The sequence below is a fragment of the Microtus oregoni genome, unplaced genomic scaffold (assembly GCF_018167655.1).
Source record: "Microtus oregoni isolate MIOR12 unplaced genomic scaffold, Mior012 000001F_ref0000356, whole genome shotgun sequence".
In the NCBI taxonomy this organism is placed as follows: domain Eukaryota; kingdom Metazoa; phylum Chordata; class Mammalia; order Rodentia; family Cricetidae; genus Microtus; species Microtus oregoni.
This window is the reverse complement of record NW_024543060.1, coordinates 65,814,318-65,831,267: the sequence shown is the minus strand read 5'-3', so window position 1 is coordinate 65,831,267 and position 16,950 is coordinate 65,814,318. Positions and strand designations below refer to the sequence as shown.

General features: G+C 36.0%; 2 protein-coding genes across 2 annotated transcripts; both read left to right on the top strand.

Moving 5' to 3' along the window:
* The first annotated feature begins 275 nt into the window (after window positions 1-275).
* LOC121459593 (olfactory receptor 6C3-like) lies at window positions 276-1,214 on the top strand. Its single transcript, XM_041669487.1, has one exon. It carries the CDS (start codon window positions 276-278, stop codon window positions 1,212-1,214), a length of 939 nt encoding a protein of 312 aa, XP_041525421.1.
* A 12,672-nt stretch (window positions 1,215-13,886) lies between these two features.
* On the top strand, window positions 13,887-14,822 carry LOC121460962 (olfactory receptor 6C3). Its single transcript, XM_041671664.1, has one exon. The coding sequence runs from the start codon at window positions 13,887-13,889 to the stop codon at window positions 14,820-14,822; it is 936 nt and encodes a 311-aa protein (XP_041527598.1).
* The last annotated feature ends 2,128 nt before the right edge of the window (window positions 14,823-16,950 follow it).

Here is a 16,950-nt window from a genome sequence, read left to right as displayed (position 1 = left end):
ATAGATATTTCATGTAAAAATAAGAACGGTGACCTTAATCAAAGTTCATAAATACATGTTTTTTCAAGTTAGTATATATTTGTTATATATAATATATTTTATATAATTGTGTGTCAGTAGGAATAGAGAGATTTGATAAAAATTTTATAAAAGGACTACTATTGGTTTAGCTCATTGCATACAGCAATATGAATATTTAACTCTTCAATTCTTCCATATTAAATTCATATTTTGATTTCTTTTTTATCAATAGATTCTGTTAACAGTAAATCAGTATGAAAAATCACTCTATGATTACAGAGTTTGTGCTGTTGGGCATTTCAGATGACCCAGAGCTTCAGGTTGTAATTTTTTTCTTTTTATTCATTGCTTACATATTAAGTGTGTGTGGAAACCTAACCATCATCACCCTCACTTTGCTTGACTCTCGCCTAAAGACTCCTATGTATTTCTTCCTCCAGAATTTCTCATTCTTAGAAATTATGTTCACCAGTGTCTCTGTCCCTAGATTTCTGTGGTCAATAATTACGAAAGTTAAGAGCATTTCCTACAACAACTGTTTGGCTCAGTTATTTTTCTTCATCTCCATGGGAGTGTCTGAGTTCTTTCTTCTAACCGCTATGTCTTATGATCGCTATGTCGCCATCTGCAAGCCACTGCATTACACCGTCATCATGAGTCAGAAAGTCTGTGCCCTTCTTGTCCTCACCTCGTGGCTGGCAGGATTTCTGACCATCTTCCCGCCACTCATGCTGGTCCTTAAGTTAGATTTCTGTGCTTCTAATGTCATCGATCACTTCTCCTGTGACTACTTCCCCATTTTACAGCTCTCCTGCTCAGACACAAGGAGTCTAGAGATGATTGGCTTTTATTTTGCCTTTGTTACTCTGCTGTTCACGTTGGCACTAGTGATCTTGTCATACATCTGCATCATCACCACCATTCTGAAGTTCCCATCTGCCAGCCAGAGGAAAAAGGCTTTCTCCACCTGCTCCTCTCACATGATTGTCATCTCCATCTCGTATGGAAGCTGCATCTTCATGTACGTCAAACCTTCTGCCAATGAAAGGGCATCGCTGACCAAAGGGGTGGCTGTTCTCAACACTTCAATTGCTCCCATGTTGAACCCTTTTATTTACACGTTGAGAAATCAACAAGTCAAACAAGCCTTCAAGGATTTAGTTCATAAAGTAATACTTTATAGAAGCAAGTGATAGTACCTGTTAACAAGTATAAATGTTGTAACGACATAAAGACAAAATGAACTTTATTGTAATCTCTCATCCTGTTCCTTCCTGTGCTACTGAGTACATTTGTGTTGATTTACTATTAATCTGAACGTTATTATAGCATGATTTGTTTGACACATGTGTATGCTAAATGTAATTTATCTTTTACAATCTGGTATTTGTGTACTCCTTTCTTGGTTTGCTTGACTGTTGTTTGTCAGTAAGATGGCAGTCTGGGCTATGCACCAGACTGCCCTAAAACACCCAGTGCTCTGGATTCTGCAGAGCAACTTGAGTTCATAAACTTGAGCCACAGATTATTTTACAATTCTGGGTAGAAAATAATTTGTTGGAGTATACATATCAGTATGTTGATTCTTGATAATAAAAATATTTTACGCTGTTTTGATTTGTAGGATTAAAGAGTTTTGATAAGATTACATTGAAATTTTCTCTGATACTAATATAAAACTATAGTAAGATTTTTACAAAATTAGTATTTTAAGAAATCTCTCTAATAGTTACACTTATCTGTTTTATTTTTTACTACCTAGAAATAATTTGAAGTCTACGATATTCTCTATTTCCTAATTATTCTGAAAGCATATGTTGTAGGCAATGTTTTATGTTGTCTGTGTTTATCTGTATTTGGCTTCCGAATATATAAAAGGGTAGTCATAATTATTCTAACAAAACCTACAAATCTGATGAGAATTTCCCCCACAATACAATGCTTTTATAAAGCACTTATTCTCGGTCATCTTTTGATTGAGTACATTTTATTTCATATCTTAGTTAATATTCACAGCTGCCTAGGGAATTTTCCGTAGTGTTTTTGTCACTGCTGTCATTTAGTTTGGGTTTTGTTTTTCTTAAGTGAGTGGACTAATGCTCAGGAATGTTGATTAACAAAACATCTAGATCAGTGACCACAATTATCTGGTGTAAAGGAAAACAATGTAATTTCAGAACAATAAAACCCATTATGATAGCCTGGTTTTGAAGTGAAACAAAATTTAATGATTTCTATCTTTTTATATTTTCATAACTTTTACCAAGGGTTTGCACTATTATAGCAATTTTCAGTAACATTGCATTATTTGAGTGTGTCTGTGTAATTATGGTCCTTTAAAGGAAGACACTAGTTTCTCATATTTCACCAGGTCAAAATAAGGAATAGGCCAGTAAAACTAAGGAATTCATAAACTGTCATTACTGTGGAATAACAGGTTGAGCAGGAAAACATGAACCATGACCAGTAGTAAAATAAACAAATAAATAAATAAACAAATTTCTTAAAGAAAGAAAATCTAAAAGAATGGAGATACTGATTTTTTTTTTTTTAGTACAATGTGGTAACTTGCTAAGTCAAAAACCAATGTGGAGCCTTGGGTATGAGTTCAGATTCTATCTCCAAAGACAATGCCTGTGTTGAAACACATTCTCACTGGGTATTCTAAGCTTATAATTATTTCCTAATCTCACTGGTCACTCTCTCTGATGTTTTTATCTCTAATTTCAATACTAATGTGTATTATGCTTTGTATTCCTTGCATTTTGGGTGTATGCTCTTTATGAACAACCTAATGCTTTATACTAGTCCCTTTAGTAGCCCACAGAGACAGTAGATAAAATATATGTAGAAACATGCCACACAATTTGAAATAGCCTACTGTTTGATAGTTTTCTGATTTTTATCCTTGCTCATTCCTTTCTTTAGTAAAAGAAACATATCCACTCTTAATAATATAAGAAAACTAGACAGAAACATTTACAGTAACAGCAAACTACTTCAGAGAAAATTAACTAAAGAGTCTTTTAGAAAGGTTTCTTTTAGTTGAATAACTGGCATAGTTAATTCTCATTGTTTCAGGCATTCTGAATGTAAAACTGTGAAAATTGGAGAAATATCAAACATGCAGAAGAAAGTGAATTGGGGACTTCAACATCAACTCACCAACTGAAAGCTCAATATTTAGTCAAACTAAATATATCACATCAGACTTTATTTTGGACCTTGATATATTTAGAAGTTTATAGAATCATATATCAGTGTGTTGCTTTCCACTGTATTTAAGGGGTTATCCGAAAGTATATTTGACAATTGCTAGCTATGTGATACATTATATTTATGTGAATTAATGTATATCATGAGGTCTCTAAATCCTAATGCTTCCTTTATTAAGAACCATACATTGTAAGGGCCAAATGAGATTTAAAGTTTCAGTTTGTCTAGATCCCAGCAGCAGCTAAAATGGGTCTGTTCCTTTGTGGCTTTCCTGTTCTCTTTTGCTTCTGGAAATATGACCTCAGGTGTGGTTGTCACTGATGGTGCCATCAACCTCACGATGTTCAAGTTGTTAGCACAGAGAAAGTGAGAAGATGCCGGAAGTCAGTGGTTTTATGCCTGAGTTAGTACAAAGAATTGTCATCAAGGAGGAAGGACAAGGACACACAACCAAAATGCTCAAGGCCAAACTGTGTGGAAGACCCTACATCTGCTTTGTCAAGATGCTGCCTGACCAGGGACACACACACACACAAATTCTCTCTCTCTCTCTCTCTCTCTCTCTCTCTCTCTCTCTCTCTCCTCTCTCTCTCTCTCTCTCTCTTTGGCCAATCTAAAATGCTACACACAGACACAGGGTCCATAGGTGAATGATTGTCAATAACAGCCCTCCCAGCCACTTGCACAGTACCTTCTGATTCACTAATCCCAGTACTCAGGCAGCAGAGGCATGTGGATCTCTGTGTTCAAGGCCAGTCTGGTCTACAAGAGCTAGTTCCAGGACAGGCTCCAAAGCTACAGCAAAACCCTGTCTTATAGAACCAATATATATATAATAAATCTAAGTGAAAAAAATAAATTTTTAGAAATAGGTTAATGCCTGTTTTAGATGTACATAAGAAAAATATAAAGTGCAATCCATTCCTCATGATATCAGTGTACAACCAATGTGAAATTGTAATATCCAAAAATGTCACAAATCATTCTAAAGTAGAGATGTTCATATAAATTATGCATTAACTATTTCTATCAACGACTAATGTTATATAGAACAAATAGAAACTTCAAGTGCATGTGTTGGCAATGAGATAAAAATACTGGATACCCATCTTGGAATTTAAGCATAGGGCTGGAACTGTGACAACAGAGAAGCCAATGACAAACTATACAATACATTATCACAATTTTGTGCCATGTGATGAATGGGTTAAATTAGAGCATTTTGATGACCATTAATATGTTACTCTATTATATAATTATTATATATAGTCATTGTATAATATTGGCATAATATAAACATCTATTTTTTGAAAATCTAAAATTCACGTGTTGAACTACTCTTTTTTATATTAAAATAAAATTTGTTAGACTGGCTTACACAACGTTGTCTTGGTACCCCAATAATGACTGTCTTCACATAGGACACTGAAACTGGTAGCTGCTCAGACTCCAGACGACAGGATGTTTCAGCATGGCATGGAAGGCCTGGAAGATTCCCAGAGAGCCATTACCTTCAGTCTTGTTTGAGGGCCAAAGAACTTAATTTTTATGTCAGCAAAGGATGACGGGGCAGCAGCAGCAGAAGCAGAAGTAGGTAGATGAAATATCAACATAATACGTGAAAGCAAAAGGCAGGGAACAAAGTATTTTCATCTAGGCCTGTCATTTTTAGTTATGTCCATAGATCATCACATAAATGAATACAGTGAATCTGTATTTTAATGAACACAAAAGAAATGAAAGAGTGAAGAAGATTTACTATCTGGGCTATTCTTGAAAATTAAAATAAACGAAACCTGAAATGAGCCTCTAAGTCTAACTACAGGAAAGGAAAAGAGCACAGTTTGAGACACTAATAGAAATTGTCCTCCAGACGCGCAGAGGCGGAGCGGCGCAGCGGCCAGACGCGCAGAGGCGGAGCGGCACGGCGGCCAGACACGGCAGAGCAACACCACATACAGGAAGAGGCTTTCGGGGACCAGCGCAGCCGCAGACCCAAGCTGTGGGGACAGGCGTGCAATAAGGAGAGCAGTTCGCCCTACTACAACTGAATCAAAGAGGTAGGCTTTTGGTTGGCCAGGTCACTGGCACAAGGGGAGCCTGGTCCTGTCCTGAAGATCCTTCGGAGGGGTGAGAGGGTTCTTGGCCTGCAGCAGGAACCACGAAAGAGAGTGAGGGCATTTTGTAAGCGGAGCCCTTGGCCAGCAGGGAAACCTGATCCGGTTTTTAAAGGACCCATTGGATAGGATCAATAGGAGGAAATGGGCAGGCGCCAAGGCAAGAATTCACCCAATAATCCGAAAAACAACATGAAAACATCAGAACCCAATGATCTTACAACAGAAGTATTTGAACAACCTAACACAGAAGAAGTGGAAAAAATCGACTTTATGAAGATAATAGAGTCCCTTAAACAACATGTAAAAAATGCCCTTATAGAAATGGATGAGAAGTATAACAAAAAGTTTGAAGAAATGAGTAAATATGTACATGATACCCTGGGAAACCAAGAAAAAACCATCAAGCAGGTAATGGAAACAGTTCAAGAATTGAAAACTGAAATGAAGGCAAAGAAGAAAATACAAACTGAGGACCAGCTGGATATGGAAAATCTAGGCCAACGAGCAGAGTCTACAGAAACAAGCATAATCAATAGAATACAAGAGCTAGAAGAAAGACTCTCAGATGCTGAGGACACCATAGAGAAAATAAACGAACAGATCAAAGAAAACAGCAAAGCCAACAAATTCTCAACACAAAACATTCAGGAACTATGGGACACAATAAAAAAACCAAACCTAAGAATAATAGGAATAGAAGAAGGAGAAGAGTCACAGCTCAAAGGCCCAGAAAATATTTTCAACAAAATTATGGAAGAAAACTTTCCCAACTTAAAGAAAGATATTCATTTAAATATTCAAGAAGCATACAGAACACCAAACAGACTGGATCAAAGAAAAACATCTCCTCGCCATATAATAATCAAAACACAAAATATACAGGTTAAAGAAAGAATATTAAGAGCTGCAAAAGAAAAGGGGCAAGTAACTTATAAAGGTAAACCGATCAGACTTACACCTGACTTCTCGATGGAAACTATGAAAGCCAGAAGGTCCTGGATAGAGGTTCTGCAGAAGCTAAGAGACCATGGATGCAAACCCAAACTACTATACCCAGCCAAGCTATCGTTCATTATCAATGGAGAAAACAAGACATTCCAGGATATTAACAAATTTAAACAATACTTAGCCACAAATCCAGCCCTACAGAAAGTAATAGAAGGAAAATCGCAACCCAAGGAATCCAACACTGCCAACACTGCCTATAATAACCCAGGCATCTAATGACCCTTCACGAGCACATCTCAAAGAAGGGAGACACATAATCTCTACTACCAAAAGCAATAAGAATAACCGGAGTAAACAACCACTGGTCATTAATATCACTTAATATTAATGGGCTCAATTCACCTATAAAAAGGCACAGGCTAAAAGATTGGATACGAAAACAGGATCCAACATTCTGCTGTTTGCAAGAAACACATCTCAACCACAAAGACAGGCACCTACTCAGAGTAAAGGGTTGGGAAAAGGTCTTTCAAGCAAATGGTCCTAAGAAAAAAGCAGGTGTGGCCATACTAATTTCTAACAAAACTGACTTCAAACTAAAATCAATCAGAAGAGACCGAGACGGTCACTTTATACTCATAACAGGAACAATTCATCAGGAGGACGTCTCAATCCTGAATATATACGCCCCCAATATAAAAGCACCTACTTATGTAAAAGAAATATTACTAGAACTCAAGGCAGACATCAAACCACACACACTAGTAGTAGGAGACTTCAACACACCTCTCTCTCCAAGGGACAGGTCAATCAGACAGAAACCTAATAGAGAATTAAGAGAATTATTGGAGGTAATGAATCAAATGGACTTAACAGACATCTATAGAACATTCCACCCAAATAGGAAAGAATATACCTTCTCTGCAGCTCATGGAACCTTCTCAAAAATTGACCACATACTTGGTAACAAAGGAAACCTCCACAGATACAAAAAAATATCAGTGTCCACCTGTGTCTTATCAGATCATCACGGATTAAAGTTAGAAGGCAACAACCACGCTGCCCCCAAAAAACCGACAAACTCATGGAAACTGAACAGTCAACTACTGAACCACACCTGGGTCAAGGAAGAAATCAAGAAAGAAATTAAAGTCTTCCTTGAATTTAATGAAAATAAAGGGACAACATACTCAAACCTATGGGACACAATGAAAGCAGTGCTAAGAGGAAAGTTCATAGCACTAAGTGCCCACTTAAAGAAAACGGAGAATGCATACATTGGGGACTTAAAAACACACCTGAAAGCTCTAGAAAAAAAAGAAGCAGACACGCCCAGGAGAAGTAGAAGACTGGAAATAATAAAACTGAGGGCTGAAATCAACAAAATAGAAACACAGAAAACAGTCCAAAGAATCAATGAAACAAAAAGCTGGTTCTTGGAGAAAATCAACAAGATCGACAAACCCCTATCCAAACTAATTAAACGACAGAGAGAGAACACGCAAATAAATAAGATCAGAAATGAAAAGGGGGACATAACTACAGACACAGAGGAAATTCAGAGAATCATTAGATCCTACTACAAAAGCCTGTATGCCACAAAACTGGAAAATACAAAAGAAATGGACATTTTTTTAAATAAGTATCATATACCAAAGCTAAACCAAGACCAGGTGAATGATCTAAATAGACCGGTTTCTCGCGAAGAATTAGAAATGGTTATCAAAAATCTCCCTTCGAAAAAAAGCCCAGGACCAGATGGTTTCAATGCAGAATTCTACCAGAACTTCCAAGAAGAATTAATACCTATACTCCTTAAGGTATTTCACAATATAGAATCAGAAGAGTCATTGCCAAATTCCTTTTATGAAGCTACAGTTACCCTGATACCAAAACCACAAAAAGACCCAACCAAGAAAGAGAATTACAGACCGATCTCACTCATGAACATCGACGCAAAAATTTTCAATAAAATACTGGCAAACCGAATCCAAGAACACATAAGAAAAATTATCCATTATGATCAAGTAGGCTTCATCCCAGAGATGCAGGGCTGGTTCAACATACGCAAATCTATCAATGTAATCCACCATATAAATAAACTGAAAGAAAAAAACCATATGATCATTTCACTAGATGCTGAAAAAGCATTCGACAAAATTCAACACCCCTTTATGATAAAGGTCTTGGAGAGAATAGGGATACAAGGGTCCTACCTAAATATAATAAAAGCTATTTACAGCAAGCCAACAGCTAACATTAAATTAAACGGAGAAAAACTCAAAGCCATCCCACTAAAATCAGGAACACGACAAGGATGTCCACTCTCGCCATACCTCTTCAATATAGTGCTTGAAATTCTAGCAATAGCAATAAGACAACATAAGGAGATCAAGGGGATTCGTATTGGAAAGGAAGAAGTTAAGCTTTCATTATTTGCAGATGATATGATAGTGTACATAAGCGACCCCAAAAATTCTACCAAAGAACTCCTACAGCTGATAAACAGCTTTAGTAATGTGGCAGGATACAAGATCAACTCCAAAAAATCAGTTGCGTTCCTATACACTAAGGATAAGGAAGCAGAGAGGGAAATCAGAGAAGCATCACCTTTCACGATAGCCACAAATAGCATAAAATACCTTGGGGTAACCCTGACCAAGGAAGTGAAAGATCTACTTGACAAGAACTATAAGTCTTTGAAGAAAGAAATTGAAGAAGACACCAGAAAATGGAAAGACCTCCCTTGCTCTTGGATTGGGAGGATCAACATAGTAAAAATGGCAATTCTACCAAAAGCAATCTATAGATTCAATGCAATCCCCATCAAAATCCCATCAAAATTCTTCACAGATCTGGAGAAGACAATAATTAACTTTATATGGAAAAACAAAAAACCCAGGATAGCCAAAACAATCTTATACAATAAAGGATTGTCTGGAGGCATTACCATCCCTGACTTCAAACTCTATTACAGAGCTACAGTATTGAAAACAGCTTGGTATTGGCATAAAAACAGAGAAGTCGACCAATGGAATCGAATAGAAGACCCTGACATTAACCCACAAACCTATGAACACCTGATCTTCGATAAAGGAGCTAAAAGTATACAATGGAAAAAAGAGAGCATCTTCAACAAATGGTGCCGGCAAAACTGGATGTCAATCTGTAGAAGAATGAAAATAGATCCATATCTATCACCATGCACAAAACTCAAATCCAAATGGATTAAAGACCTCAATATCAGTCCGAACACACTGAACCTGATAGAAGAGAAAGTGGGAAGTACTCTACAGCAAATGGGCACAGGAGACCACTTCCTATGTATAACCCCAGCAGCACAGACACTAAGGGCATCATTGAATAAATGGGACTTCCTGAGGCTGAGAAGCTTCTGTAAAGCAAAGGACACTGTCACTAAGACAAAAAGACAACCCACTGACTGGGAGAAGATCTTCACCAACCCTGCAACTGACAAAGGTTTGATCTCCAAAATATATAAAGAACTCAAGAAACTAGACCGTAAAAGGCTAATCAACCCAATTATAAAATGGGGCACTGAGCTGAACAGAGAATTCTCAACAGAAGAAGTTCAAATGGCCAAAAGATACTTAAGGTCATGCTCAACTTCCTTAGCGATCAGGGAAATGCAAATCAAGACAACTTTAAGATACCACCTTACACCTGTCAGAATGGCTAAAATAAAAAACACCAATGATAGCCTTTGCTGGAGAGGTTGTGGAGAAAGGGGTACAATCACCCATTGCTGGTGGGAATGCAAACTTGTGCAACCACTCTGGAAAGCAGTGTTTCGGTTTCTCAGGAAATTCGGGATCAACCTACCCCTGGATCCAGCAATACCACTCTTGGGAATATACCCAAGAGAGGCCCTATCATACAACAAAAGTATATGCTCAACTATGTTCATGGCAGCATTGTTTGTAATAGCCAGAACCTGGAAACAACCTAGATGCCCTTCAACGGAAGAATGGATGAAGAAAGTATGGAATATATACATATTAGAGTATTACTCAGCAGTAAAAAACAAGGACTTCTTGAATTTTGCATACAAATGGATGGAAATAGAAAACACTATCCTGAGTGAGGTAAGCCAGACCCAAAAAGAGGAACATGGGATGTACTCACTCATATTTGGTTTCTAGCCATAAATAAAGGACATTGAGCTTATAATTCATGTTCCTAGAGAAGCTAAATAAGGCAAATCCAAAGACAAACACATAGGCATCCTCAGGAATATTAACCTTCATCAGGCGATGAAAGGAGACAGAGACAGAGACCCACACGGGAGCACCGGACAGAAATCTCAAGGTCCAAATCAGGAGCAGAAGGAGACGGAGCACGAGCAAGGAACTCAGGACCACAAGGGGTGCACCCACACACTAAGACAATGGGGATGTTCTATTGGGATCTCACCAAGGCCAGCTGGCCTAGGTCTGAAAAAGCATGGGATAAATCCGGACTAGCTGAACATAGCGGACAATGAGGAATACTGAGAATTCAAGAACAATTGCAGTGGGTTTTTGATCCTACTGCACGTACTGGCTTTGTGGGAGCCTAGGCAGTTTGAATGCTCACCGTATGAGACCTGGATAGAGGTGGGCAGTCCTTGGGCTTCCCACAGGTCAGGGAACCCTGATTGCTCTTCGAGCAGATGAGGGAGGGGGACTTGATCGGGGGGAGGGGGAGGGAAATGGGAAGCGGTTGTGGGGACGAGGCAGAAATCCTTAATAAATAAATAAATTTAAAAAAAAAAAAAAAGAAATTGTCCTCCAATGATTGGTGATGAAATATTTTTATTACTTAATATTTTGTGGTTAAAAAAGGGAACAACATTTTTACTATTTCCAAGGAATTAAGTTGATAAAGATATCACTCTTAGTAATATAGAGCCATATCTGACAAGCTGCTTCTTTACCTCACACTCTATAACACTAAAGAAATTCTCAAGTTTACATCTCACCCATACTATAGTTCTGTATGAATAATTGTTATTATTGTATGTACAGATATATATATAGATATAGATATAGATATAGATATAGATATAGATATAGATATAGATATATCAAAGCACTATGTAATGTACCTTAAATGTATACAGATGTCACTTGTACTCCAGTAAGCTGGAAAAAACAAATTAAAAATTTATCATATATGCCATCTCATTTTTATATCAAATGAAAGGTTAGTTGTTTTATTCAAATGTATAACATTTATTTTATAAATTATACATTTTTACCAATTAGATTTTTTGCCTATTAAATAATAAATACATTATGTCTTAATTGTCTGGTTATATATATATTATTGTAAAATATTTGAGAAACTAAACTTGTGGAAAAGAATAATTAGTATAACTTACTAACAAGAATTTCACATAAATAAAATATTAGGGCTCTATAATATTTTTCACTAGAATATTGAATAGATTGTTTAAAACATTATAAAGGCTAAAAAGTACAATAAATATAAATAATGAAATTAGATATTAAAGTTTATAATGAGGATTAAATTGTACTGAAAAATGACATTTTTTTCATTGTAGCACAACATGTAGGTTTTAATTGCTATTATTTAACACAACATTATAACCTTTTATTTGATGATACTCTGACACCCAACAAAACTAAAATAAGCCATTCAATATGTAGAAATTTTACATTTGAAAGATATAATCAAATATAAATTGTCAAAGTTCTCCAGGTTTTCAAGAAAGCACATTTTATTGCTCATGAATTACTATTAAGAATGAAATGCGAAATAATTGTAATTAATGTATGTAAGTAGCAGACAATGGTGAACCCACTCTCGAGGGAGCTCCACTAGTGAGCAGAGCTAGAGGCTAGTAAAGTATTGAAGGATGGCTTCTAGAAATCCCCCAAGGTCTACAAGAGAGCATAGCTATAGCCAGGACTTTGCTTAGTTCCCAAGGGCTCAAGTCTTTTGAAGTCAAAACAAGAGCCCGGAGCATCTGTGCCATAAGCACAAGCTGCCGGAAGTGCGGTCCTGGGTTAAGCATCCCGTGATCATATAGCAGTGCTCTCAAATCATGCTCGGATCTCTCCATCAATAGTGCTCTCTTCTGAGCTGCTCCTGATGACTGTAGAAGACTGCAGCATGTTCCCATATCTGAGAACTTTTAATATTTTCTATTCAGTCATCATAAAATAAAGAAAAATTAAATGAAGCCGGATGCACTTAAGTGTCAAAAGTGTCCAGCAGAGCAGCCATGCCTTTACACTCTGTTCTTCAGAGCAAAAGTCTGTCTCTATAAAGGCATACAGAGGCAGTTTTCAGGACATCACAGGTTAAATCTAAAGACAACCATATCCTCTAGTGCTGTGTTTAAATAGCTGAGAATTAACGCAATAGGTGAAGATGAGCAGAGACAGTTCTCCGTGTATCTCTAGGTGTCCTTGCGGATGAATAGACCCATATGAGTGATTTTATATGGATCAAACAAGCTGGGAAATAAATTTATTTATTTATGAAGTTTCATAAATAAGCAGAAGTATGACCAAATGGAAACACACTGAGACAGAGCTGCCGAGACCTAAGGCAAGTAATGACTTTTCCAATTTGTGTGTTAGAGAAAAATGAAAAGCAAATAGTACACGTCTCTGTGATCTCAAAAGGCAGTTTACTTTGTACAATACACGTATTTATAACTTTGTAGACAGAATCAAGTGTTACATATATTAACATATGAAGTGAAAGATAATACCTAAAATATACATTTTCTATTTTTTAGATAATTACAAATTCTATTAGATTAATCATATAATATATACATATGATTTGGGTTTGTCCTTAACAGCAATTCAAAAATATTGTTATTAAAATAAATTTAATTACTTAAACATGAATAGTAATCTTTAAACATTTTATTTGTTAAAAAGAATCATTGATTTCTTATATATAAAATAATAAAGTTATTGTTACCTTTCTTTTTTTATAATAATGAAGTGTTTATTGCTATTATTACATCCATGTTGTGCCTAAATTGAAGTTAATACAGATTTTAAAATTTCAAGATCAAAAGTGATGAAAATAGCATTTAATTGGACACTATTAACTCAAAGCTAAGTTCTGTATTATTATCATCTGTTATTGCCTTTCAAAATCTCAAGAATCACCCATTTGTGTTTTTAGGAGAAAGTCCATTCTAATGTAAGCATTAATTATAAATGCTTTAATTAATTAATTAATTAATGCATTAATTAGATATGTTTCATATTACTTACACAAATTTTAATAATATCCCATCTAATTAGTCATGAGGCAAAAATTACTGACTTTATTTTCCATTTTCTAATGACAAGTCTTATAATGCAAAAGTTTCCTGATATCTCCTGCTATATTTAAGAGACTACTAAATAAGTTACATCATAAATATCTACTAAACAGTACAAAGATGATAGTTCATACCTAATTGTCATGAACTACAGAAGATAATTTAGAACTGTATTAGAATGATATTAATCACAGATATAAATTTCTCCTTTAAATCTTTTTCCCTATATAGCTTTAAAAGAGGAAATAGAAGGAGGAACAGGGGTTATGAACCACACGGAGATTACAGAATTCATCCTCGAGGGCCTTTCTGACGATCCTGACCTCCAGATTGTGATTTTCCTCTTTTTATTAATCACATATATATTAAGTGTCACTGGCAACCTGACTATCATCATTCTGACTTTTGTAGATGCTCATCTACAAACACCAATGTATTTCTTCCTCCGGAATTTTGCTTTCTTGGAAGTCTCATTTACAAGTGTATGCATCCCTAGATTTCTAGGGTCTATTGTCACTCGGAATAAGACAATTTCCTATAACAACTGTGTTGCTCAACTCTTTTTCTTTATCTTCATGGGGGTGTGTGAATTTTACATTCTCACTGCCATGTCCTATGACCGCTATGTGGCCATCTGCAAGCCCCTTCACTACACGACCATCATGAGCAGGAGACTCTGCACCCTGTTCGTGCTGTTTGCCTGGCTGGGAGGGTTTCTGACTGTTTTCCCACCCCTTATGCTTTTGCTCCAGCAGAATTACTGTGCTTCCAACATCATTGATCATTTTGCGTGTGACTTTTTTCCCCTTTTACAACTGTCTTGCTCAGATACATTGTTTCTAGAAGTGATTAGTTTCTATGTTGCTCTGGTGACTCTGCTCTTCACGTTGGCCTTGGTGATTTTATCTTACATCTGCATCATCAGTACCATTCTGAGGTTCCCATCTGCCAGCCAGAGGAAAAAGGCTTTCTCCACCTGCTCCTCTCACATGATTGTCATCTCCCTCTCTTATGGAAGCTGCATCTTCATGTACGCCAACCCCTCTGCGAAAGAAAAGGCGTCATTGACCAAAGGAGTGGCAATTCTCAATACCTCTGTTGTCCCTATGTTAAATCCCTTCATTTATACCCTAAGGAACCAGCAGGTAAAGCAAGCATTCAAAGATGTAGTACACAAAGTATTATTTTCTGTAAGTAAATGAAATTAAATGTATGTTAAAAATAAAGAACTCTATTCAAATATAATTAATTATATTCTTGAAATTATTAAATATCTGTATTAAGCTTCATTGTTCTCTTATAGTTTCTTTGTGTGCTATGATATAATAAATTTAATAGTTTCACAGTCTGCCTCTTTTATTTCTACAATCAAGTATACATAATGCATTGCTTTTTGAAATCTTTAATAAATGCTGACAGCCTGGGAAAACACAAGCCAGACCAAATGCGATTCCAAGAAAGAAAATCAGGCACCAAGTTCCACCTCTGGTCTAGGAACTGTCCACAATTCCTAGAGGCAAGGAAAAGAAGGGTTAGTATTTTTCTAACAGTATAGACCTGGATAAGTTGACCACATTCCTGTCAAAGGCCACACACCTGACAATATTTGAGAAGCACAATTGGCCTTGGTGGTCCAAAAAGGACAAGGACACAAAGTAGAGTGAGAAGATGGTGGCCAGGTCTGAGAAGAATTGTGCAAAGGAGGATGAATCTGATCAAAATATGTTGTACAAAATTCCCAAATAACTAATTAAAATAATAAAATTAATTTCCCCTATAAAATTTTCTGGGGATGACACATTTTCTAAGAAATATTCTATGGGAGAATACCATATGGCAGATTTAATTATGTTTGTATGTCCATAAAGTAAATATATTTATTCATAAATCAAATACTTTATGAATAAAGTTACAAATTGTATTTCTCATATGTTCAAAATAAATTGACATTTTGATAGCATTTAAATATTCTATATGTTCTCCATTCTCATTCCCTACAAGCAATATGCTCTCTTAAAAAGCATCTTAAATGCAAGATTATACTTTGTAAAATTTAAAATGTGCAACACTCGTTTTCTCTGTAAATTAAATGAGTTACTCCTTCAGAACACTAAAGCTAATTTGGGATTACACTCTAATTATGCCAACCATATGGGCATGCTTTCAATAACTCATCTTCTGCCTCGAGGTCTCTGTTGCTAATTAGTAGTTATACTGTAAGAGCATTTCATCCTCAAATGTTCATGCTTTCTTTCATGTTCTTCCAACTAATGCAGATCAGAAAATGTTACGTCTAATACACATTATTATGTAGAGCGCCATAACATATGAACAGAAATGTGAAAAGTGAATAAAGTGTTTTATATCAATTTTAATATATTTGAAAGGAGTAATTAATAATGAACGTATGAAAAGAATAGGTAAAAGGTATTTGAAAATATTTAAGTCAGAGGCACATTCTATCCCCTTAAACCATGATCTGAAATAAATTCTTCTTACATTTCAATTTTTGCTTTCAGGTATTCTGTCACAATAACAAAATGTAGGAGGAGAGAAACAGAAGGGGGAGGAACTGGGAGGAGATTATAAAGGAAAAACAACAGTTGAGATGTAGTGTATAAGAAAAGAATAAAAGAAAAAATATTTAAAGCATTTTTAAAGGAGATTTTATCTTACCTTAATCAGAGTGACTAAAATTTTAATAGATAGATAGATAGATTGATTGATAGATGATAGAGAGATAGATAGATAGATAGATAGATAGATAGATAGATAGATTTTAGAAGGTGGCAAATGTTTTCTTAGATTTAGGAAGGGGAAACACTTATTCACTGTTTGTTGAACTGAACACTTCTACAGCCACTAGAGAAATCAGTGTGGAGGTTTCTTGGGAAACTAGAAATAGGTATCATGCAATCCAACTGCATACACCATTCTTAGGTGTGTTCCCAAATGACTCTATATTGCATTGCTTGCTTATCCATGTCCATGATGCTGTACTCACAGTCAGGGGCTGGAAATAGCTTAGATGTCTACCAACTGTGATACATTTCCACAGTGGAATATTATTAAGCTGTTAACAAAAGCCAATTTATGAAATTCATACTCACATGGATTGAAATGGAAGTAACGATTCTGAGTGAGGTAACCAGATGCAGAAAGACAATGTCACATGTTTTCCCTTCTATGTAGATAATGTGGCCATGAAGGGAGGGTCACTTCAAGGGAGGAGAGACAGTAAGTGATGATATAAGGGAGGAAGGTCGAGGGAGAAAATAAAATAATTTCTAAGAAAACCTTATCAGAACAGCATTATATACTTTACCATAC

What these genes read in the sequence shown, in the direction of transcription:
- LOC121459593 (XM_041669487.1), top strand. Translation starts at nt 276, where the DNA reads ATGAAAAATCACTCTATGATTACAGAGTTTGTGCTGTTGGGCATTTCA.
- LOC121460962 (XM_041671664.1), top strand. Translation starts at nt 13,887, where the DNA reads ATGAACCACACGGAGATTACAGAATTCATCCTCGAGGGCCTTTCTGAC.